This window comes from Epinephelus fuscoguttatus, linkage group LG17 (assembly GCF_011397635.1).
Source record: "Epinephelus fuscoguttatus linkage group LG17, E.fuscoguttatus.final_Chr_v1".
Lineage (NCBI taxonomy): Eukaryota > Metazoa > Chordata > Actinopteri > Perciformes > Serranidae > Epinephelus > Epinephelus fuscoguttatus.
In genome coordinates this window covers 37,907,685-37,934,708 of record NC_064768.1, presented here as the reverse complement: position 1 = coordinate 37,934,708, position 27,024 = coordinate 37,907,685, and the positions used below count along the sequence as shown (strand labels likewise).

Here is a 27,024-nt window from a genome sequence, read left to right as displayed (position 1 = left end):
TTGCACACATACTATACCATAACATGCAGTAATATATATAGACACATAAATAAATGAGGGAGAAAATAAAAAACAGAAATGAAAAACATGCCGAGGTGTTCAGTGGAATAAAGAAATCTATGAACAATAAAAGTTAATAGAATATCATAAAAAAACACAATAAAAACTTTAAAAATAAAAATTTACAGAGATTTTAAAAGACAAACAAGAGAATAGCAGCCAGTGAAAGAGACGTCTCCTCTGCTGGATTTGTAAATCAAGAACGAAGAACCCAGCTGAGTGTGAGTGACTGTAGCCTGTGTGTGATAAATCACAGGTGCAGGCGGGTGCGACTTTGACTTAGACATAATGACAAGTAACGGGTCACTTCTGGCACTGAGCTTTACGGGTATGGGCAGGACTCTGCCCTGATACCTGCTTATACCCTCCACTACACCACCAATTTATTCCCTGCATGCTGCACTTGCTGCTCCAATGATGCACATAAAAATGTGTTTGGTTATAAAAACATGCTCACCTGGCCTCACACCAGGCTGGAAATATAACATCATGTTGGGTTTGTGGGTTGCTGTCTTTTTAATTGAACAATTTTTTTTAATCAGACTTGTTTTATCATAAACCATCAGCCTGCATTAATTCAACAACAACACTGTAAATCATCTTTGTAAATAACTTCACTGTCTGCTGGTGCGAGGTTTCAGTACCCCCTCGTCTACGCTGAATCACATTTGTGGATCATAAATAACCAAAACACAGCTGCAGAATTGAAATTAATTTTCATTCAAATGTAGATTCAAACCACCACTGACCACTGTGGCTCTGAAAGTGTGTGAAAAATTCACCCTGGAGGAAAACGCTTGCCTTCATCACAGGATAAACAGCTCTGCGTTTATTGCTGTTTGCTTTGGCTTTTAAGGCCGCTGATCGTCAGGCGTTCCGGGAAAGAAGCACACCGAGCACCAGAACAGAGCTGACAGAATCACGCTTTTAATAGACTTTATGACCGTGATTTATCCCGCTGCTTCCTGTGTCATTAACATCAAACCTGAAGACTGAATGACAAGGTGAAGTGTTTTTCAGTCGTGCCAGACCCCCAACAATTAACACCAAACAAATGGCTGCATTTGGTTTCTGCACCTTTAAAACAGAATCCCACTGTTTTTATTTTTGATTACGAGGCAGCTAAGAATGAGAAGCTGTGCTTTTATCCTGCAGAGATTATTCTGTCCTTTCTCTCAACATCTAAAATTGCGTACTAGTGGCTCGTGCTGTCCGTACACTCCAATAATGGCCCTGCTTTTCACTGTGTAATGATAAGGAAAAAAACAGGTTCTTTGCAGGTTGCAACACATTTGGTTCACATGTGTCAAACCAAGCGGCAAGATGGAACGAGGCCTAATGGCTCTGGTATGGTTTTCATGACACAGAGCCCATTAATGGTGTTGTATGTCCTAGTGGGAGTCTCATAGTGCCATACGCATTATGATCCTAATGTTTAAAACCCAGCGAAGAAGAGGCAGCAAAAGGCTAATGGACATTATCTGGAGAATGATTTTGTGATTGTGTTCAGAGAATACTGGAAATACTTCATGTGTGTCATCATTTCTAGGATGTGACAAAGAACGCTGAACTCAACTGTGTTACTTAGAAACATTTTTATTCAATGAAAGTATCTTTTCTCTCAGGGTCAAGTAGGAAATAGACTTTACAAATACTTTACATGTCAGTTTGATTGAAACTCACGTTAAAAGCACCACGAACACAAACAAAACAGGATGATGGTCACCGTAGAAGGTGGAGGTGAGGGGAAGTTACTGATCGCCTGTCTGAGGACAGCTGTTAACATGAGAAGGAAGATCTTTTTGGAACGAGACAAAAACTGAATCAGTGCTGTAGATTTCTAGATGAATGCCAGACATTAACGCTAAATGTAAGCAACCTTGGTACATGGCAGCCCAGACGCCAGAGGATAATGTTCACATTGTACATTTTTGCAAACCACAGATGCGTTACATTTGTAAGGGTATGTTTGGTACATTTCTAAAGCGACATATTATATAGGCTTGTCATCTGGAGGTGGAGGGGATGGTGGGACACCTAGGTGAGGTGATGTCATCCCTCGTTAACCCTTGTTCCTGTCTGGATACTGCCAAGAAAAGTGGGTATTTTCAGCCAAAATCATGATCTTGTCCTCATCGTAACCACGTGGTTTTTGTGCCTAAACTTAACCACAAGTTGATGTACAAATGTGATGTATCTGTGGTTTGCAGAAACAATACCAACATTTATTCTGCCGACTGAGTTGTTCAAATGACAATGACATTTTTCCTTCGACATAGAAATCCGTTAATAAGTGATGTTAGTAAAGTGCACCCAGCTGTGGTCATATTCACCAGAGTGGTTTAAACCAAATGACACCAAAGGGATGAGATACTGGTGAGTCCTGCTGTTGCTGCAAACTTTAAGGTTGTCGTACTTCAGACAGACACGAACAATATCTTATTTGGGCTTATTTTAGACATTTTTAAACTGTGTAAGCATCTTGCCTCCTGCAGGTTTCACCTAAATTAAAAACACATATTCTCACTTACCTCTGGTGATACCTACTGGAGCATGCAGATATTTTTATGAGGCTGCCGCCCCAATACAACATCAGTGAATGTTAGTGTTCACTTCAAGATTTATCTCTCTTTCCAGAATCAATGTCCGTGTTACTCTGGAGAATCATCGGAGCTCACTGTCAAAGGTTTTCACCAGAACAAAAACAGCTGACAGTGATTATTGTGGATGACTCTGATTAAACAGGGACATTGACTCTGAAGAGAGATGTTACACTTGTATCTTTTAAGCGTGACTTTTTAATACTGTGACTACTGCAATCAGAATGGTACGGAGAGTGCAGGGGGTCATACGGTATTGGCTCTGCTGATTGAGTACGTGCAAGCACACATTCCTGCTAGATCACATATTAAACATGAATGCTACTTTTCTGTTTACCTCATGAACTAAAAATGACCGTACATGACTGTGATAACTTTCTCAGAGCAGTAAAACTCAAGCAGCGCCCTGCATTTTGTTTCTTAATAAACACGGGGCTGTTTTTAGTCTCAACGCCCACAACAGCTCCTGGATTATACATCTGACATCCAACCCCGTCGCCTAGAAATTATGTTTATATACAGATAAATTCCAACAGCTAATACGTTTTGAAGGAATGCAAAGCCCCAATCAGACAGAGGGCTTTTTGAAGCTCATTGCATGTTTTTTTAATCGTTGCTTGGCAACCACCGAATAACACGTCCTTAGCTTAACTGCTGAGAAGTAAACTCAGAGATCTGTACCTTAAAATCTGCATAAAGGATGGACAGGCGGAGGGCGAACGTCTGGCTCTGATTGAGCCTGAGAAGCTGTTGGTCTCAAGGAAACAGAGATCCATGTGGGTACATGAGACCCTCAAGAGAGAAGAAACATCACAAGACCACCAGCTGGTCCAGGAGCTTTGCCTGGACGATGGTCAGTTCAGGGCTGATTAGGATGCGTCGGGTCACTTTGACAATCTGCTGTCAATTGCTGGGCCTAATTACAGTAGGTGAAATGTTAGGAAGCAGTTAAGGCTTCGACAATATGTTCATATGTCTTAGAGAAAAAACCGCCAATGATGTCGAGGATTTCAGGACGCACAGGGTAGAAAAACAGCAGGAGGTGCTCGGCAACACAAAGGCTGCGTGCAAAACACTTCACTCTCAATGAAAACAATGACAAAAAGCTGCCACACGCTGCTAAAACGCGCTGTCTGATTACGTTTCTTATTAACAGTAGAAAATGGTAAATCTGCATTTAAAAATACAATATCCACTTGTAAGGACTAGGGGAGTAATGATCCATCAATCTGGATCGAAACATCGATTCAATGATCAACACACCAATCTGCAAAATGCAAAATGAAAACATCGATCCATATCATCATCTTTAGGACACGCTCTTATTTTGAAAGTCTGTGTCACCGTCAAACAGCAGCAGGCAGACGGGCAAGAAGCCGAGAGAAAACCTATGAGGATAACGTTATTTACTCGGGAATAAATCAGCAGTGTGGAAGTATTTGGGATTTTTGGTGAAACACAGGTCAACAGAGCAGAGCACATGACGTTACGAGTCTAAACACAACATAACGTTACCTGCCTGAACGGCCATCTCACTCCGCTGACTTCTCACTACAGCAACATTAGCTGCTGTTTCAACTATGCTGGGCTGAAAAAAAATGTGCATGCAGGCTGAAACTCAATCGAGCTGTTCTGTCAGGAGATACAGAGATTTAAACCAAGAAAATTAATAACGTTACAAGTCATTTGTTAAGCTATGAGTAGAGGGGGAAAAAGTCTGCTAGCTGCTAGGCTAGTGTAAACATGCTAAAGCTAATAATGGGTCACTAGCAAAAAACAACTGACGTTGAATTGAATGTATTTGAACACTGACAGGTATTACTGAGTTGAATTTGATACTTATGTTAAATGATGTTGTTGTTAATTCATGTTTTATGACTGTTGGGAGAAGTTTGCCTTCAGGGCTTTAAGGCAGATCGTCCTGAAGTTTTAGGAAATGGATGATGGTTTGGGTTGAAAAGCCCTGAAGGTCAACTTATCCCATTTGCTGTTCTGTTTGTTTGTGAAGTCAGGATAAGGTAAACTTTTTTATGTGTTTTATGTGTTGTTTTTATCTTATATGGCCAAAAGCAGAAAAGAACAGACTGTGTTAAATGGGTAGATAACATCGTCTCATATCAATCGCAGGCCCCTAAATTGCACTGAATTGAAATTGTATCATGGCAGACTTTGTGATATCAACAAATATCTCCAAAGAATCTAATTAATATTGTAATCAGTGATTTACACCCCTTGCACGGACTACAGCATTATTAACCTTTTCATGATCATGTTTAGGCAATGAAAGCACTTTGGTTAGGGTTGGGGAAAGAATCTGGTCTTCCAAAAATCCAAAGCAAATTCAGCTTCATTTACTCAAAAACATGTTGCCTATGAACAAATCCATTTGCTTAGTTTACTTGTAGTTCTACATCGGTATATTTTTTCAACCATATGAACCCTCTGGTGGCTCCGCATGGCTGTACTGGAATGGAGACAGAAGCTTCAAAGATTCAGACCTCAAAACCTGGGCAGTAACACCAAAGATAAGTGACGGAATATATTTTCTAATTCGGGTGAAGTTACTGTTTGAGGCAAGCTCCAGTGTACATCAGCAGAAGCTGAGTAAATGTGTCTGCCCTTCTGAACTGTACGCCAACAGCAAAAGAGGTTTATCAAGGGAAGCAAACACTTGTGTAAAATGGACATAAACTGGGAGTTAAGTTGGATCCGGTTCACGCTGATAGTGCACCAAGAGGCTGGTTACCACAAAGACTGAGATGCAAACCTTACAATTATGAAATGTACAAACATCATGAGGTGGAAGAAATGATTCAAGGAAAAACATTCAAACGTCTAGGAACGCTGGTTGCATTTATGACCCGAACAAACTGTTGAGGAGGCCAAAAAAAGTAAAACTGGAAGTCCAGAGTAAAACATTTAGCTGCACGCCTTGGCAAACCTATTCCAAACTCTTTGGCATTTACGACCAGCAAAATTTACACATTATAATTTCATTTATCTTTTTCTCATCAATATAAAAATCGGAATAGAAAAAGTAAAACAAAAAAAAGTATCAAATTTCTTGTCTCCTACTGTTTGTTATCTTACAATAAAATGTTAACATCAAATGTTTAATGCCAAAAAGGCCATGTATCAATGCTACAAAAAAAAAAAAAAAAAAAAAAGAAAATCTAAGCCTTTATTTACACAGCAACACATCATTTCTGTACAGGACATTCATTTTTATAACAGCACATTCATGGCTCATACATCCTAAGGACACACCGATTCCAAAGCAGAAAAATAGGATTTGTAGGTACCACTTGTCGGGGCAACTGGGGCTGATTTTTTGTTGTCCTTTCCCTGTGACTGAGTCCCTTCATCCTCCACGTCACATAAAGTCATTGAGCTCTGCCTCCAAGGCTGCGGCCATCTCGTCTGCCTCCGAGCTGCTGCCTCCTTCTTCCTCGTTGGAGTCTTTAGAAGACTCGTCAGCAGATTCCTCCGCCTCCTCCTTGGCTTCATCGTGCTTGCGTTTGTGGCCCCTACAGATGTAACAAAAGAAGATTAAAAAAGAAAAGTGTAAAGCTTTAACCTGTGGGAATCTGCTGCTGCTGCTGCCTAAAACAGGATTCACATCATTAACATGTTTCACTCAAAGCTGGTGCCGGACTGCTGCATGAGTTTTTTGCCTTGTCAGGGCGTGTGTGTTTTTTTTGGGGCAGAAAAGTGATGGCAGGGTGCTGAGGAGTGCTTCCACCCAGCGTGTCATTTAACAATGACGCGTGGGTTTTGTTTCTATGACAACAATATCTTGACATTAACGTCAGCCAGGTAGCTACTGTAGTGCTATGTTAACGAGAGTCGACAACACAGACCAACAAGACTACAATGCGTACGGTGATAAAAACACTCACCAGGGAAATTCAGTGTCCAGCTGATCTGCTCCCACAGATTCTGTTTTTGTTGTGACAGTTTCTGACTGACATATCATACAGCTCGGGACAGACGGGAGCTAAAGTAGCAGCACTGATGACACTTCAGCACTCCAAGAAGCTGCACAAAAAAAGCTGGAGCACTCTTACAATAAAGAGGCTGGGTGTCGCAACTTTTCTTTAGGTGGTTGCAAACATTCTCATCTCATTGGTAACAAGTGAAAAAAGAATCTGGCGCTCAGAAAATAAAACACTATGTGGACATAAGTTCTTACAAGATAGAACACAACCAGAAAAGAGCTAAAAGTCAAATTTGAAAACTAGAAATACTGCCCTAAGGTTGTATACCTCACTGCACCGGTCAAGTTTCTCTCACAGTTTACATCTATGTCTGTGAAAACATGGATGCGTCACACACCCTCTCTCTTACAGCACAGAGGATCTATACGATCAGCACAGTTTCAAGGTGGACACCAAAGATTAGAGTCACCACTTCAGTATCTGACCAAATGTCTCTGCTTCTGCTCCTGAGATAAGATGCTGAATAATGGCCACACAAGTGTTTTATGCAGAACATTATGATGTCAAAGTGAAGTTGACCTTTGACCTGTTGGATATAAAATGTCATCACTTCATCGTTTTATCCTGTTAGACATTTGTGTTAAGCTTTGCCATTATGACCTCCGCCAAGGAGGTTATGCTATCGGTGTTGGTCTGTTTGTCTGGAAAGTAACTCAAAAAATTATGAACGGATTTTGATGAAATTTTCAGGAAAGGTGGATAATGGGACAAGGTAGAGATGATAAAATTTTGGTGGTGATCGGTTGAAGCAAAGTGGATAAAATAATAAAAAATAAAGTCTCTCGTCTGACAGCCTCAGCAGCAATTCCACTTTCTAAAGACGGTGAAAATAGCGCCATCTGGTGGCCGGAAAGCACGTCTTGTTCTACTTGCTAAATATTGTTGTAATTCTTAAGTTGAAATTAATGTTCTGTGTTGGGAAAAAAGAAAGTGAAAAATACAAAAAAACATATTATATTCTGTGTTGGTACAAAATAAAAACGAAATAAATACACCACAGTGTCTCCATGGCGAAGGCATATATAACCTAATAATGATAGTAATGCAAATAACCTAATTGTGATGCAGGCTGCAAAATCTGATGCAGAGGGGGAGGGAATATCACCTACTTGGTGGAAGTCTGCACTCTTTGAGTGCTTTTCTAGTTATGTTAGAATTCATGAGCTATGGCCAATAACATGTTTTGTGAGGTCACACTGACCTTGACCTTTGACCTTCATCCATCAAATTCTAATCAGTTTATTCTACAGTCCAATTGGACGTTCGTGTCAAATTTAAAGAAATTCCCTCAAGGTGTTCTTGAGAATGAGACGGATGCAAGGTCACTATGACCTTCATCTTTGACCAGCAAAATCCAATCAGTTCATCATTGGGTTCTTACCCAATGATGGACATTTGTGCCAAATTTTAAGACATTTCCTCAAAGGGTTCTTGAGATAGTGTACTCACAAGAATGAGACGGCTGTATGAGGACTTCAAAATATAATGCCACTGACTTTACCTGCTCTGTAACTTAAAGGAATAGTTCTAGATTTGGAAAATTTGCCTACGCCTTGTTTCCTCATTACTGCTTTGCGTTCATATTTCTGTATGGTACACAGAATATGCCCCAAGCGCGAGGAAATGCATCTTTTTATGGAAGGGTAAAAAAAGCTACCGCAGACATGGCATGTTTTTCGTGGTCCAATCATGTGGAATGTGTGTACGTATGTATTACACAGCTAGCATGTGGCCAATATTGGCTAAACATGCCGTCAGACATTTCATTCATTTCAACTTCCTGTGCAGAGGTGCACACAGTCTGCCTGACAGCTGCTGCAAAAGTTAAAATTTTCCAACATACTCGAGGCAAATTCTGAAAAGAAGGAGGACTTTCGTAAACACATTGCTCATGGAGATTCTAATACAATAAAATGGACTTGACTTGGTGATGTACACAGAGCTATGTGGAGACGAGGTGTACTGGTATTTCACCAAACACCTTACGTGTTATATTTTGTTTGTTTAATCAGTACAAATACCAAAGCATAAAAATGTCGCACTGTGGTTTTACGGGGGCTTTAGAGGTGCTGGTGGTTGGACTCTATTAACCAGAGCCTGGGTAGTTGTTTACCCCTATCTCCAGACTTTGTGCTAAGCTAATCTAGCAGGTTACTGGCTGTAGCTATTTAGCACACAGGTATGAGCGTATTATCAACCTTCCAATCTCAGCAAAACAGTCACTAAATGTACTTCTTAAAACTAACGATCATAACAGAAAATATTTGGCTGCTTTTGACTGCTTGTAAATTTACACACCAAACAGCTAGCTTGATTAGCCAGCAAGTTATTGACCCAGAAGTAGATCCCTACATGTCGTTAGCTACAATTCAGTGGTGGTTAATCATTAATCTTTTTTTATATCACCAACTAAAATCACTTTTAAATGAAAGCAATGCAAGAAAAATACCTTGTTTTAATTAATGTTCAGGAGTTCACAGAGACATAATCATTATCATCATGAATCTAAAGTGGATGTTTTCCAGCAAGCAGCAAAGCCTGAGCTCTCGGGATGAAGTCAATAAATTACAGCTTAATAATGAATGAAAAACAAATTAAAGACCAGTTGTTTCAAAGGAAGAAGAAAGCAATATGGTACACTTCACAGTTAAAAAAAGAAAACACAAAAAGAAAGGGGAATAATTTGCCATACTGCGTGTTCAGCAATGCACGTCCTCCTGAGACTCACACAATGCAATTAACAAGGGCTTGTTCTCAGTATACTCTATATCCACTGTGCAGCTGAGCTCCCCCTCAAGCTCAAGGTATTCACAAAAGACTGAGAGGAGCAGCTAGGAGATGTAAAGGCCCTTCAGTGTTAAAACAAAACAGTGTTGTGGCGATGAGGGATTCAGAACAATCAAGAAACCAGGGATATGGAGATGGAGGAGACATGGATAAAGAGACGGCGAGCCTCTGTCCTTTTTTTTTTAAAGTTCATTCCTACTAAAAGTGATCTTGTAAACACTTAATTCGGAATGAAAATGGCCAATGCGATTGAAAATTCAATCCGATGTAAGGGGCTGGAATATTCCGTTTCTAATTCCGAATGAACGAATTTCTCGCACTTGTATACACTCATTCCTCTTTAAGTTCATTCTGGTCTTGCTGCGCATGCTCGTTTCCTTGCCCTTCTGGCGCGATGACGTATATAGCGTGCATAGCAACGGGCTGAGGTAGAGCAGTTGGACTCATTGCACTCACCGGTTTCCATTCGCCACAGCACGATCTTCTATCTTCCTTCTTCGACCTTCTACCTCCCTTCTCCTCCTCAACAGACGAAGCATTAGCAGATCAAGGTTGCTGTCGTACTGCTGCTTCAAGAATATAAGCAAAACAAGCCCAAAAAAGGCACTAAGAACGCCGCTGTCAAGCATCTTGTTATCCGGAGCAAGGACTACAGTGTTTTCTTCCGGTAAATGTAAACATGTAACATGCGCCCCCTATCCAATCAGAAACCTTCCCTGCCCCAAACCTTGCGCAGACCCGAATAAAGGTGATTAAACTGATCTCCCGTGTAAACCCTCATTCAGAATGAGTATTTCCCATGTAAACTACCTGGAAAGACTTTAATTCCGAATGATTTCATTCAGATTTATTTAATTCTGAATGAGAAGCCATCATTTAACAGCACACCTCAACTGTATCCTTTAACAACAATAAACGTTGGGTAATGTTAGTCATGTGATGCTAACAATTGTCACTGTGTGTGTGCCTCTGTTTAAGGCATGTAGCTCACACTCCTACAGCAGTAGTGTCAGGATACACAGAGAGAGCTGGCAAATAAGATTACCCAGTTTAAAAAGACAAAGTAGCATAAAGGACCAAACTACAAGGTCGCGCAGAATCTATAGGGACTGGCTGAATTTGCATTCATCATTGCAATCACACCTGGAGTTCCTGGTACGTATAATTTTTCATATTGGTCAGAACCAGGCTGGCTTTTTGTCACGACTCAGCCAGCCAGCGTTTCTCCGCTAAGCTATACTGATGACATGCTGACTTCAGCTCTGTATCGTACACACAGACATGACACTGGTATCAATCTTCTTAGCTCTTGGAAAGAATACAGGCAGAATAAAATATGACAGTAGTCTAACATTGGCAAAATTATGATTTAAATCAAAAACGGTCACATATTAATCTGCAGGATTTGGTACTTGACAGTTTTCTAAACATCTAAGTCAGGACCAAAAAGGTATTGAGGTTCGATCCGCTGCCATATGCTATGCTTTAGTTATGGTGACTAAAACATATATGCATTTTAGATGTGTTTAATAGAGACACATTGTATTGCAGGGAGCAAATGGAATGGATATTACTTTTTGCATTCAAGTGGATTCAAGACGACATCAAAATAGTAAAAAAAAAAAAAAGCACACATTCCTAAGTGGCTAAAGAATTGTATGATACGGCTGTAAACATGCCATCCTTCTCCGTGCTCCACTCCATGACATCCTCTGCAGAGTGGCTTATTAGCATGATGCTAATGATGTGTGTAGTGGTTTGCTATGGTTATTGTGGAGGACTGACACCGGCTCTGCTGAGAGGGCTCCTCTCATTAGACCGCACAGCTTTCAGACAGCCTCGCTAACCTCCCACAACAGCGGGGCTCTGGTTATGTGTTCATTAAAGGTCAGATGTCGGCTAATATAAGCGGAGAGGCTCGGTGACATGACAGCTACAGTGGACCCCTGGAGAGTGTGTGGTGTGTGTGGGCGGGAAAGGATTGTGTGTGTGTGCGTATTACATCAGCACAGCTCTGATCCTCCAAACTGACAAGAAGTTTTCATTTTCAAAGCCGCGAGATTGGGCCTCTGGTCAGAGGGTAATGTGAGAGAGGAGAGATGAGAAGGGTGATTAATGATTATGTATTTAGCAACAATGAGTGAAAATGAGGCAATCTTTAATGCACCACTATCAGTGACACCGCCCCTGCTACCTGGGTGTTTGGTGAAACCGTAGGAGTCACTGCAGCGTGTGTATATACGCTCATAGAGAGGATGAATAAAAGCCCCACTGTCAGTCTCCCATTTCCAAATATTAACAGTTGAGACAGCGGGGGTTGGTGGGGATGAGGTCCTCCATTGCTTTGTGCCTCGCATCATTACATCCAATCTAAATCCTCGTCTATTAATCCAACCACCCACAGACACACACGCTGCAGACACTCCCACCACAGTCACTCATGTCAGCTCCAAAACAAGCTTCAGTTGTAATCCACTTTTATTAGATCTGTGCCGGTTGCACATGCTGCTAAACTGCACTGCTGGCAGAGAGCTCCCGCAGTCAACAGCTTTATTTATGTTTTAGGCATTTTACCAAAACCACGATAGATATGTCATGTCAAATCTCTTGTCTTGACTTCATTTGTAATTCTACAACTTACATTTTCATTGACATTTTAAATAGTTACAGTAAACTGCTCTATGCGTAAACCACACAGACTGTGTAATAAAGACGGACGACATGAAAGTTCCCCTAAAGTGAAGCCAAAATATTTCGGTCAGCTTCTGGTGGCTGGCTGCAGTAAAGGTCATAATCCTCACCCTCTTCATCTTAGCAGATGGGACATGGGCCAAACTAAAAACTCAAAGTACAGGTCAAATGAATTTTTCCCAAAGATGGTTTGCGACATTTTACCTAGTTCTTTTCAAGCTGATGTTTGTTCACGTGTTTGTTTTTCTGGTAAGTTTAGTTTTAATTATTTGATGGTGCAAAAAGGGGGATGTGACGTCATGATTGACAGCTTGCTGTGCCAAATTGTTATGCTCGCAATTAGTGGCCCTGCTAGTGATTCGTTGGACGAGTGTATGGGTGAGAACTCGACACTGTGGAGATTGTTACTGTGCATGCTCCAAATGATTTTACCGGCGTAAGATGGTGGCTTTAGTATCAAGGATATTTTAGCTTCATTTTTGCACAGTGGGAGTAGTGGACACAGGCTGTCCTTCTTTATATACAGTCTATGGTAAATTGCAATTCAACATTGTTAGAAAGAGAGACTTATTAACTCTATCTCATTCCCAGGTCTTCAAACGCCCCTCTGCATCTCATAGCAACGCATAGGGTACTCTTTAGGGTCTCTATGTGACACTTTAATGTGATGAAACGCTCATAGTTAGGTTCAGGCAACAAAACTACTTGGTTAGGTTTAGAAAAAAGATCATAGTTTGGGTTAAAATAAGTATGTTCGATATGTAACGTAACATGACATAAATATTTGCATAAAGTTTCATTATGCAACATTAACTTTTCATTTCACGCAGGTCATGGACTGCAGTCTCCGAGGTGACATTTCAGTGTGACCCATCCATCCAGGGGCATAGCCATCATTTCAGAAGTGAGGGGGACAGATTTCTCAGGTGTAAGACGATGGTGGTTAAGAATGTCCCTCCCATTCAACTGTATGTCTCCTTAGCAGCTAAGGGACCACACCAAATACCCAAATACACCTGATTACTCAGGAACAAGGTCATCGTCTGCAGTGGGCAGCCACAATTCAGCACATGGAAACCAACTTCATGTCATTAATTAATCATCAAAATCATAAATAAATTAAATTAACAAAATCACTTGATCTGTGAGCCACCAAACTCCGTTGTGTTGACACCAATGACATTCTGAAATAGCTGTGGGAATAAATTTCAAACTCACTCTTATCCTATAAAGATGTCTTTAACCACTTGATACCTCTCCTCACCTGTACCTGTGAGTCCTCCTGACTGTCAGTGCTGCTGCTCCCTGTCGTGATCCCTGAAAGCTGCCTTGTCCCTCTCCCTATTGCAATAGTACAGATAAAAATGGGCAAAGAAATCATTCTGACATAGCTGTGGGAGGTCATTTCAAACTCACTCTTATCCTATAAATACTTCTTTAGCCACTTAATATCTCTCCTCACCTGTACCTGTGAAGCCTCCTGACTGTCAGTGCTGCTGCTGCTCCCTGTCGTGATCCCTGAAAGCTGCCTTGTCGTCTTTTTTTAACTTCTTTTGTCTTCCTTTGCTGGCGGATGATCCAAACCTTGGGCACTTCCTGTCATTTCCCTTCGCCTGTCTCTTCTCCTCACCCCTTGCTATCTTTCTCTTCCGTCATTTTGCAATCAGCATCATTAAATCTCGTCCTCTATTGTGAGCATGGGCGTATGAATTTGAGATGTCTTCTTCATGTCACCTATCCACAGAATAAGTGCATTGTGTCACAGTAATTATCCTCCGTGAGAAACCCAGTGCGCACCTGGCCCGCCCACTCAAAGTGTGTTCGGGACAACTTGGAAAAACAAGCTCTGGCTTGTTAAAATGAATTGAAAGGCTGACCGTTGCTCTTTGTGTCAAGTAGTGCCACAGATATGTTTACACTGGAGTCAGATGAAAGTCCAGGGCCTCTCATAAAGATGCTAAAGGCAGCCTTTGGCGTTGGCGTCAGACGCCCAGGAGTGTTACAAAACCATATATGATGACCCGGGGATGAGAACGGAGTGGGTGAATATGGACCTTATAATCTCCATCAATGTTGTAAAAAAGAACCAATAGTCAACCCTACAATACTGTGATATCTGGCCCTAGTTTCCTCCATCGGCTACATTCACTCAGCCACAGAGAGGCTCAGTGGGACTCTGGCCTTTACCTTACATAAAAATGATCCCAGTGTGCAAATATGCAAATGTCCAACACCTACCCTTTGACGACAATTAGAAGAGTTCTTTGTGATATTTCGTTGAACAAGCCATCTGGGTCTTTTAAATTCTGTGCAGTGGACATTTGCATCCACGTCGATATAAAAGTATAATTCTGGCTTCAATAAGACTGCAGTTTTCTGTAGGATGCTTTATGCAGTTCATATACTTCTTTGAACAAGACTTAGAGTCTACAGCCACCCTTGAGACTGTAATACTGATTCTAAAGTAATTCAAAAGACAGTGAATGACTTCACCAAACTGAATGGTAATCCACCAAAAGCTGTGAAAACATTTTCGCTCTGAATCACAATCTGCTGGTAGTATCAGGGAAAAAATCCAGAAGGTCATTAGGATTCATTCTCTGGGCATCTTGACTACCTAGATCACATTTCATGGCAATCCATCCAATTAGGGCTGACCCTAATAGTCAACCAAACGTTAGTCGACCAGAAAGGTCATTAGTCAGCGAAAATAAAAAAATAATAAAATATACAAAAAATACAAACAAAACAAATGTGAAACTCTATCAGGAGCTGCTCCTTGTCACAATAAATCCAAACCTATATGACTGGATCATGTGTGACTTTAATTTGAAAGGACAGACACAGGAAGTGTCCACGCTCAGCAGTCAGACAGCAGTCAGGTTAATCTCCAGGGCTGGTACCTGCGGTTATTCCACAGGCTAGTTAATAACATGTCGGACAGGAAATCCAAAGTGTGGGATCATTTTGAGAAGGTGAAGGACGAACCCAAGGTGATATGTAAACTCATCTTCATTGGTCGACTACAAACATGACGTATCATGTGAAACATGGAAGTAGCTACATGCCCATTAGCCCACAGCGTCATTAACAGGCGGCTCGCTCAGTGTGTGACGTGCACTTGGAGATAAAATATAGGCCTATATTAATGAAGGTTCATTAGTACGGTTTGTATTTCTCTGTAATGTAGCACAGTGTTAACAATGTTACTGATACTATTCTTTCTCACACCTTCAACTCACACCACCAAAATATATCATTTAATCATTACATTCATATCAGAAACATGCAGGACACTAGTCAACTAATGGACCTATTGGTCGACCAGGAAAATTCTTAGTTCGGGGTGCAGCCCTACATCCAATAGTTGTTCAGATTTTTTGATCTGGACCAAAGTAGTGGACCAACTGACTGCGTCCGTGGAGCCACACTGCTATCACAGCTAAAAAAATAAAAAATAAAAAATAAAAAAATAAAAATTTATGAAGTAACTACTTACATTATTGCTCACTGAACACACTATACTTTCTGATCTGATGAAAATACAATCCGAATCACAATGTTCTCATGAAAATTGCATGCATGGAGCTCTGAGTATGCAGCCTCTTTTTCTTATCCAATACTATCGAACACACAATCAACACCATTCTGGCTGCATCTGAACTCTACAGTAATCATTACCACCTCATCTTTCCAAAGGCCTGAGGGGTTTGACGAATTAGCCTGTCAAAGCTCTCCGACACCCCGCGTCTTCTAAAAAGAGAGCACTCCTATTGTTTTGAGTGGCTCCCCTGGAGAAGACGAGGACTGAGCCAAATACCAAAGGGGGGTCACACACCAGTTCTGGAGAGATGAAAGTGAGAGGGTTCACCAGCTGGAGAGAAACAGGGTTCCTCAGTAACTGAGAGTGTCCCCATTATTTTCCTTCACATGTTTGGCACAGTGTGAGTACAACTGGACAATAGGATTTTATAATACACCTAATTTAAATGTCCTTTTTACTAAATCTCTTATTGGCCAGAAAAGTTTAAGATGTGGCTGTGAGGGCTCCGTCACATATTCAGCAGAAAGTTGCTAACAATGTGCTTCTGACTTTTTTGACTTGGTTAAATTTCCAGTAAGAGAGGTTAAAATGTAAAATATTGACAGTAAAATGATGTGAGCTAAGAGAGAAGCTGGCCTTAAACCCTGAGAGAGAGCACTCTAAATCAAGCTGCTGTCGATGACACGAGTTGAAGCTCGCCCGACCTGTCAGGTCGTCATCATCAGTTTGAGTTCTAGTTATTCATGCAACTATTAGGAGCTCGATTTGGGTGAAAACTGCGACCAAATCTGCTGATTTATTGGTGGAATCTCACATTTCCCGCTCCCTCCAGATGGTTTCCGAAATTAAACTCATGCATGGAACTAAATTCGGTTCATCACAAAATGCCACAAATGTCAGTTGTGAGGGTGCAAAAGGTAATAACGTGTCCGTTACTATAGACACAGATGTTAAGGCCATTACTTTGAGATGCTATTATCTCTATGTACTATGGGAGTGTGATTGCATTAGGGGTGTCAAGAGGACATGCAATACAGGGCTGGAGAACAAACAGCCTGCAGCTACAGCTGCCTCAACACATCATTAGAGATACATAAGTGATATAAAATGACTGATATCAGTCAGGAAAATGGCATTTGCCTCAAGTTGAGATACATTTCTAAGAGACTGTGTGTTTAAGTCCAGCCAGCGCTAACGCCGCCCAGGGGAGCATTCAGAAGTGCTAAGCTGGGGAAAGACTTTACAGATCGGGCTGGGCGACAGTTTAATCTTGTGATGCAGAGTAACCATCGCTGCTGATAAAGTCATAAGCTTTTACTGAAGTCCAAGGCTGCAAACTCTACCCAAGGCATCTCAATCTAGGGGTGGTGAGGAAGGAGGCAGAGAAAAATGAGGAGAGGAGGAAGCCCTGGGAAAAAAAAAAATAAATAAAGCTCAGACTTCAAACGCTTCTGACAACTCTGCTTACAGCAAGAGGGAAGGAGGGGTTGAGGGGAAAGAGGCAAATGGAGGAAATAAAGTGTGAAAGAGGAGGAAACAGAGCACGGATGAGGGAGGTAATGAACTAAATAATGAACTAAACTTTTAGGACTCAAATCTTCTTGGTGTCTTGGAAAGTTTCCTCTAGTGCGGAAGGGTCAACATCCACAGGCCTCATCCCGAGAGATCTTACTTAATTAAAGACCTGAATAACTGACCATGACTAATATCACTGTAATATCCTTCCACACCCCTCAATTGTTTTCTGTCCTTACAGGTCAAACACTTACAATAACAGCTGCTGTCTCTGCATAAGCCCACTATAAAGGTGCTGTGGGCCCAATCTCTACTGTTAGACAGCAGGGTTGCAGCGATATACCAGTTTCAAGGTATATCGTGATAGAAAAGTTTCTTGCCTACCTCTACTGGCTGCAAGTTAACTTCAGAATTGATTTTAAGATTATTCTAATAACATATACCTATGCTCCAAGTCATGACCTGAGATCCTCAAGCCTACTCTCAGTAGTCATCCCTAGATCTAGGTTGGTAACTAAAGCCCTTTTTAAACAGGAGTTGTGCAAATTTGCAGGAAAGCTCAATCAGTCTTTGCATTGGCAGTATTAAAACAAAACTGGGGAGTGCAGCAAAATGCCGCCTACCTACTTTTGTTTATACAGAATGCGCCTTTGTAAGGCAATGGGTGGCGTGAGCAAGTAACAAAACGTGTAGCTCAGCGTGTGACGTAAACAGTGACGTGGGAGGGAAGCCGCGGCTGGTCAGTCCTTCGGTGATTCTCTCATAAGTCGGCCGTTCTTCACCGTCCCCGTCATCTGACGGTTAATGGCCTTTTCGTTTGCGAGGGCAAGGAGGGCGCGCAATTCCTTGTCTCCCCAGTTGCTCATCTTTACAGTGTCTGTCAGGTTTGAGTTTCCCTCTTGCTACTAGCTGCTCGCTAATTCCTGCTATCAGCTGTTTCCTGTTTATCCACCGCCAGTGGGTCGCATGTACAGCGTCATCAACAGCTCGTCTCACAAGTCTTCAACAGCCCCTCCTGTTGCAGAAGGCCACCTCGGTCTGTTTAAACTTAAAGGGCTCCACCAATATGACTACCCTACGAGGCGGAAAATTGGGCACCTCGGATCAACTCACCTTTTCGTCTCTGTGTGTATAAAAGCTTGCAGCTGGCCGGCGAATCAGCCCAACATTTGCGGAAAATCTGGCAGTATAAAAGGAGCTTAAAGGTCACTGGGCTTTTACCAATTAAGGCCTGGAGGCACTGGAATTCTCTGCCTGAGGAGATCAGGCTGGCTAGCATATTACCTGTTTTTAAATCATTGCTTTAAACATATTTTTATACAAAAGCTTTCCCTTTTAATGCCTGATTTGTAACTTTTTTTGTAAGTTTTTGTCGCTGTACGCACTATTTTTCTCAGCTTGTACCATCACCACCACCGTACCACCACAGATCGTACCATGAAAATCTCATACCCTTGTTACCCTATTGGACAGTTATTGCTTTAAACTAGAATTACCGCCACACAGTCGTATGCCTTTGCAAAGCCATCAAATTGCAGTTACAGTTTACATCCATGTCTGTCTGGACTAAAATGTAGCCATGACAGTGGACGATGCTTCAAATAGGCTATGGATGTTGCTGCAAAGAAGTTAAAAATGTGGATGTTTGTGCCAAATTTGAAGTAAGTCCTTTCAGGTGCTCTTTAGATATCACATTCACAAGAATGAGATAAATACAAAATCATGTAACCTTCACCTGTGACCACCAAAATCGAATCAGTTCATTGCTGAGTCTTTGAGGATGTTTGTGCCAAATATGAAGAAAGCCCTCAAGGTGCTCTTGAGATATTGTGTTCACATGAATGGGACAAACGGACAGAAGGACAGCGTGAATACATAATCTCTCCAGCCACGGCTATCGCCAACACAGAGGCATAAAAGTAGCCTAACAAGAGCAGAAAGGATACTACTCCGCCATGAAGGTCACCTCTGTCCTGTATCATCACTCCCTTCCTGCCATAATCCCATATCATTCACAACAGATGTGTCAAATGCAGATGGATAGATATATATACACTCCCGTCCCTGGTGCTTTAAACAGCTCCATATGCAGTGAGCTGATAAGCAGTGCAGTTAAATGATTGTTTTTTTATACAGACACTATCTTCCCCTGCCCCTCATTATGTTATCTTACTATGAAAACTGACAAACAGGAGGATAAAAGGACACGCGCTGCTGTGGGGGTTTTTATGAGGAATGTGTCAGTTCTGCACAGCACCGCTTCAAAAACAAGCCGACTTTCAACAGTGTTTAAAAGAAATAAGAAATGACGGTGCAACAACAAGCACTCACACAATGACTGTGTTGCTTTTTAAGGCCACATGCTTTTACTGTGAAAAATACATGGCGACAAAGATTTCAGTCGAGATGCTCACAGTGGAGAGACTTAATGTGGGAGCAGCGTTGTGCATTCTACAGTCTGTGTACCCTACCTCCAAAACGGTGTTTGACGTGTTTGATAAGAGGATAAACAAATATATCATGCATTATTTTGTTAGTCCATTTCTTGAGTGAATCGAAGAGACTGAAATCCACATGCTTTTCACGTTTTCATCTTCAAATCAGCAGTTGGAAAAGTTAAACCAGTACCAGAAAACAACGTGTTTTCCGTTTTTATTGTTTTATCTATATGGGACTTCAGGGTGCGTTCAAGTGCACCTCTGTGTTTCCTCTGTTAAAATCTCCCTTCTGATAAAAATGAAGGGCATTAGACCAGAAGTTGGCGAGTAAAGTTAGCCTGTTTTAAGGTGGACTGTTGAAATGGACCAGCTATTCTCATTGTAATGAAAATCTCTGACATCACTGGACAGATAATGGAAAAATATCAGGCTGCAGAATCTCTCCCAAGTTAAGGAGACAATTATTGATCCCAACTAAACTTTATTTTTGCTGTTATCAGCACTGTAACTAATACTTAGTGTTAGATTACTGTAGCTGGGTTAGGCTTTATTTATTATGTCAATGAATTAATAGTGTTCTGTATTTATTCAGATTTAAGTATACTGTTATATGTTAATATATTGTATTACTCTGGCACCCAAACGATACCCGACCCTACATGTTGGTATGTTGGGGTCAGCCCTATGTTCCCACAGCCCAATGGTCCCACATTTCTAAGATTTTTCTTGAAATTAGGCCCTATGTTCCCATATTTCTAAGAATTTTCTTCAATTTAAGCCCTATACTCCCACAAGGGTTAGGGGTAGGGTTAGGGTTGATAATAGGTTTGGTGTAATTGGCTACCAAATTGGGAGAAAGGGGGATAAAATCTGATACAAATTTATGAAAAAAGGAAATGTGCGAACATAGAGCTGTGGAAACATAGGCACGCTCCCAGTATGTTTATATTGGTTAAAAGCAAAATTGAGACATTCTGGCAAGCTGTACGACGTGATTTAGCCAAGTAGGACATGCTCCTGGATCAACATTGCAATAAACCAATCACAACCCTCTGACATCATCAGTGTGCTGGGCCTGCACTTCATTTAAAATTCCTTTGTGTTTCTTCAGAGCTAATCTAGTTTTCCAGGAACGTGATGTGGGATGCTGATTTAGGAGCATGTCCTACTTGGCAAAATCTTGTCGTGCTTGTGAAGCTTAACACAAAAGTGTTCACATTAATGGTATCAAAGAAAAAAAACTATGCAGAGCCATAACTAACTTAAAAATGCTTGAATGTTTGTTAAAAATGAAACTGCATTCTTTTTATCCTCTTGGCCACTAACCTCTATTTCATGTTGGCCGCATCGTGTGTCTCATAAAGGAATAATAGGAAAGTCTGTCCAATGCAACTTTAATGGCTACGGGTATTTTTCATATGTCAGGTTTTAACCCATGTGGCTTGTATTTAATTTAATGGTGGGAACTTTATAGACTACGAACAGCTTTCTGTTTCTTGGCACAATGTGTGTGTTACTGTGAGTTGTAATATGGCTGTCACACACACGAGATTCACTGTTCCCTCGACTGAGACCAGTCACTGAGTGTAGATTATCTTGAGACTTGGAGGTTTTTGCCTGTGTTGTGGCCTCGACATAATAGCTATGTAACACTTAGGTTAGATGTTTGACGTATTACAGATGAACAGGTAGCAGTTTTTATAAGAACACTTTTAAAATAAAGGTAAATTAGGGTTATTTTCCTTGATAACATTTCACGAGGCTGTAGACTACAGACGCACATAAAAAAACACCCCTCACTAACAGTGACGTCCCAGCGCAGCAAGCATGGCAAAGGTGTGATACAGCTTGTCAACTGTGTGATTCACTGTCAGTGTCATTTATATCTCCCCAGTCACCCATGTCTGCTTTAACATCCCCCCATCTCTGCCTGAGCCACCGGCAGCAGGATCAGATTAAAGCCCTCAGGCCTCCTTTCATATAAAATACTTCTTTTCTCCATCTTCTTTCTGGCAGCACCCGTTTTTAAAAGGCTGTAAGGCATCTTTTCAGAGGAGCTCGAGACAGATTTGGACTCAGAGCTCTGGACCTTTTAGCCAATTCAAAGAGTATAGGAAAAAGAAAGTGTCTTTCTCCTTACTTTTCACAGTTTGGCAACTTGGCAAAGTGAGACATTAGTTAAAGACATTGTCCCATAAAGCAGAAGATCCTTGTGACAATGCGGTCAATGCGCCAATAAACAACCATAACATGTCCGACTCTCCTTGGGGAAAGGACAGAACACTCTTAAAAGTGTTTGGACTTGCTAAGGACTGGGACAGCTGTGACTTTTGTTAAAGGAAGTCCTGTTTGGGCCGGCTCCAACACTCTTTAATTCATTTACGAGCTCAGAGTGTCCCTGCTCATAAAATATTTGAGAGAAGTTTTTGCTTTGGGGTTTTCTACTGTCTGTTTTATCTCTCACATCTCACAAATATTAAAGCGTACTCCAGCGAGCTGACAGCGACAGGTGACACGTGTGAGCTCGGCTGAGGAATGAGATCCATAATATTGGAGTGAAAAACGCCTCAATCTGAAGCTCAGACAGCTCGGAGAGTTTTCTTCCTGAGTGCCCTGGGTGGGGACAGAAACTCTAACCCTGGCAGTGTGAATGTCACACAGGGTAATCAATATGTATCAGCACGCTTCACTTGATTTATATGTTTGTTCTCATCGTGACTCGGTGTTCATGTGTTCAGAACAGTCATTTGGAAAAGTTAATAGTTAATCTACAGGGGACATGTCAAGGATCCAATGTCAAAACAATGGCATGTGTGTCTGGTAGAAGAAAGATGTTGGAAGCAGTGTGTGTATAAACTGTGGAAACCTCTTACAGTGGTCATGTCTGTCTGGATAAAACTGATTAGATTTTTTTCCTTTTTCTTTATCTCTCACACAGATTACCATCTAACTGACATTTGCATTTTTATTACATGAATACTAAGTGATGAAACGAACAGCTTCACTATTTACTGAATTTTATTGACTGTTTAAAATATGGTTTTATTACGGGGGCATTACTAATCCACATGACGAAGGTGGCGTCAACCACAGGTGCTTTCCCCTTGCACATTTCTTTTCTGTCTTCATCACTCGCAGCTTGGAGTTACGTTTTTCATTGAGAGAAAAGGGCTTTGTTTTTCCCGTTGTGATTTCAATGTGCACGCAGCAGCAGCCTCAGGTAGCCAGCTGGAAGCGTACGTGTTACCCTGAGGCAATAAAAAAAACATATTTCCCATGTGCTGTCATGTATGAAAAGACCTTAAATGAACACTAAGCGGACTACTGATTACCATAAGCAAGTTATTTCAACATCATTTGTAAAGGACTGATTCTGTCCCACGCTTCGCTTTTTGACCTAAAAAGTGGTGGCTCACTGTAACTGTGATCACTATAGGCGGTTTCCACTTACTGTGGAATTGTAAAGGGGCACCCCACCAATGCAGTACTGTACTTTGAAAAACTTGGGGGTCTTACAAAGGACAAGCAGAGCTTTAGATATCCTGGTTTCAACTACAAACACTAAATCCTGCATTTCCAAATAATGTGTGTACTTTTATCCCCCACACAGTGCCATCAGAAAATCCTCAATGAAACAAAAAAAGCGCTGTCTAATACTTTCTGCAAATGATCATACAATGTCCTGTGACATACTTTATAAATGAGAAAATTACCGTCGTGCAGCTCTACGCTTTACAGTGATGATGCTACATGACGACGATTACTAAGTCAACACGAAGGATTGTCCAATTGTCAAGGGCATGAAAATGCCATGTCAGGCAAGTAAATCTTACACAGTAAGAGTCAGACATCTTGCTTACTTCTCATCTCTGTTGAGAGTTGTACCGACTAGCCACTCATAAGAAAACAGTGGCAGGTAACGACAAAGTTTAAGAGCTGAAGCGCAAGCAAGCATTTGAATTATCCTAGAAACAGTAGTCCAGCTGGATGGTGCTAGATAATGTGGACACAACCTCTTTTAGCCCTTTTTAGAAAGGAACTGTGCAAATTTGCAGGAAAGCCCAATCAGTCTTTTTTCAGCATTGGCAGTATAAAAACAAAATCGGGAAGGGCGGAAAATTGCAGTCTACCTACTTTTGTTTATACAGAATGCACCTTTGTTGGGGCAATGGAGGGCGTGAGCAAGTAACAAAACGTGTAGCTCAGATCTGGATCTAATTAACCGGCAGGCAGATTTTTGTTACCTTTGGACCGGGCCAAGCAGTTTCCCCTTATTTCCAATCTTTACGCTTAACTAACACTTTCATATTCACAATACACAGAATGTATCAATCTTCTCAACTAACTCTCAGCCAGAAAGCTAATAAGCGTATTCCCCAAACTGACTAACTATTATTACAAGTTTACTGTGTGAGCAGACATGAGCTGATCAGACTGAACATTGGTTGCTCTACATCAACATAAAACATCAGAGCAGCTTCCTCCCAGAGTAAAAAAATAATCAGAACATGAGCCAAAAATCCTGCTTTAATCCAGATAACTACATGTTGGTGCATTGATTGAGAAGCTCATCAACTCTCTACAGAGGCCCACATTGTAGTGTTGGGTATAGGAGGAAATAAATAAATCCTCACTGTCTCTTTATGGTCCTCCTCAAGTTTACACAGTTGGTCTGAGGTAATTATGATGTTGATTTACAGCACTAATACGAAGATCCTCTGCGCTCCGTCTGAAGCAGGACACCTGCTGAGGCATTAAGCTCAGATGGATGTTCTTTGATTGGTCATGAAACAGAATTTTAAACCTCTCATCTGAGAGTTGAAGAAAGAAATGCAGTGGTTTCCAGATGCCAGAAAGAGGGATTTGGAATACGATTTACATTACTGAGGCTGATCAAAATAAGGTATATACTGCACTACAGACACTGACAACTCAGATATCAGAGTTCAAATAAAATCCACAGGCTGAGGTTAAAATGCTTTAGGAACGTAAACATGAGGGTTTTACAACAAAGCTGCAGAACCATGACCACTTTGATACTCCCACCTTCCCACCGCCCATGTGCTCCTCATCAGTCCTGCAGTGCATGGAGAGCACTGAGCAGCGTCTCAGCTCAAACAATTTCCACCCATTTGCTAATTGCCCCACTATGACGGGTAGGCTCCTCACGAGTTCATCTTGTCTGTACACCTCCATTGTTGGCAGCCATCTACTGACGAACGTAATAGACATCTATTTCTCAATACTGAGCCCTATGCAGGGAGCACGCTTAGGGCCTCAGCAGCGATGGTTAAAGAGTGGATTACAAAATTACGTAAAATGTACAAGAGTTGTTTGCTTTTAGCTCGGTGCTACATTTCCTCAGTGAGCCTTGGTGCTACATTTCGAAGCACTACCCATTTAGAGGTGGTGAAATTGTAATGTTTTGTGCACTAACAAGCAGAAATATGTTGCCAACAGCCCACCCTCCGGTCTCCACTGGTTAGCTAGCTGTTTCACCAGACACCAGCCAGTGCAGGAGCTAGCTAGCGGCGACAATCATTCAGCTATTACTGCTGGTAACACTGTCCTGACCCATGATGGCGGGATGGTGTTGGTGCAGAAACATGGTGGCCATCCTCCGGTCTCCCCCAGCTTGCCCCAGTGGGGAAGCAGCCTAATTTTGGAGACATGTATAGAGCAGACACATTCCATCTGTAGCGTACACGATGCACCCCTACAAACTGCACCTACCACTAATACAAGACAAACCCACCAATGCGACGGTTATCTGAAACCTAGTCTGAGTGGGCGGAAATTTGCTGCATAGATCAGCCTCTCATTGGGTGGAACAAGCCACCCGCTGAAGTCCCGCCCTACCACCTCCAGTTGTGTAGCAGTTTTCAACCATTTTCAATATGTCCTTCACTAAATTTTGCGGTGTTTGATCTTGCGGGGATGTAGCCATTTTTCTGCCATGGTTCGCGTCCTGTAGGTGATATTTTTGTGGGCGTGTTACACCAAAACCTGCCCCCCCCCCACTAATATTTTTGCAAGCACACTGTTACTGTGGCACCGCCCAGAACGATTGTAATTGGTTGAAAGAAATACAAGCAGCCGGGGTGTTTTTTTTCCGCCAATCTTAAAGTGAGAGTCGGCCCAGCCAGACCTTTCTTTTCTTAAGAAAGGTCCGGTGAGCGAGACTATCTGAAACCTGATATATGAGACCAAATGTAGCAATAATCTGCTTTATAATGTATTATGCATGATGATGTGATTCACCTTATAAGTAACCACATGTAACCCTTACCCTAACCTTAATGCCTCTCTTTTGAACCTAGCAGTTCATAGCTAGCTAAATGCTAACAGCATTTTTGTCAAGGCTTTTGCTTCCAAAACAAAGGCCAAAGGGGGCTGATAGTGCACTGATGTGAAGGTTTGGTGGGCAAGTCATGTAGCTAGTGGGCGGGTCACGTGGCTGCTCCAGCTGTAGTTGTACCTACTCATAATTTTAAGTGGCAAAACACCATTAGCGTTGATAACCACAAGCACCACTAGCTGTGCTGACCCCACTAGCTATAATTAACAATGCTAAAGGAGTTTTGCAGCTCAAAATAAAGCTGCTTACTCACCAAGGCACCAAGGCAACCAATCAGAGATCTCCGCCTTCTAATAGTCTGGGGACACTCCTTTCTAAAGTATGTTTAACACACCGGAGAAAACGGCCGGCAACAAAGCAACGCCTCTTGCATTTTTTAAAAGGACACGCCCTCCCGGAAATGTGCGCTCCCCATTTCCTTGTCCGCAAGGAAACAAACACACAGAGAGCTTGAAAATAGATGCCGAGAGATTTAACTCTGTTGTATCAAACGTGTGCTCAGCCCACAAGATTGTGGAAATGAAGGACTTATAGCAACTTTGTTTAAAACTTTTAACGCAGTCCGACTATGTTTACGAGCACAAGAGTTCAGTGAGCCACCGAAGGACCGCCCTGCAGATTTACTATTGGTTCTGCAACGTAGGGAGTTTTTTTAAACTCTGAAATTGCATCCGCCCATCTAAACACAAAATCAGGGAGAAAGTCATCAGTCTTTAGTTAAGCAAAGCGTCTGATTTGTGAGTCTACCTGAGGGGAGACTGGAGGGTAGGTACAATGTTTCCGCAGCAACGCCACAATGGGTTGCAATGGAGTGACCAGGGGTAATTGCTGAATGAGCTTGCTAATGGTCCGTTAGCAAACTTGTAAGCTTGTTTACTTAGCTTGATCGCCATTAAGAAAATAATTCACACTAATTGTTCCAATGACATATTAGCCCCATTGACTACTCCTGTCTGAAAACTATTACTCTAATGTGGAACAGTGTATATTCTGACAGAGGAGGTTATCTAAAAGTGAATGAACACAGCTAATA

The 27,024-nt window shown here is 41.6% G+C and overlaps 1 protein-coding gene across 2 annotated transcripts in view; it reads right to left on the bottom strand.

The window, feature by feature from the left end:
- Positions 1 to 2,308: 2,308 nt before the first annotated feature.
- ctdp1 (CTD (carboxy-terminal domain, RNA polymerase II, polypeptide A) phosphatase, subunit 1) overlaps positions 2,309 to 27,024 on the bottom strand; it is a 108,906-nt gene continuing 84,190 nt past the window's right edge. For both annotated transcript variants that reach the window (XM_049602015.1, XM_049602016.1), the window contains exon 13: positions 2,309 to 6,187. In XM_049602015.1, coding sequence (XP_049457972.1) covers positions 6,034 to 6,187 — 154 coding nt within the window. In that variant the 3' untranslated portion in view covers positions 2,309 to 6,033. The remainder of the gene's footprint in view (positions 6,188 to 27,024) is intronic.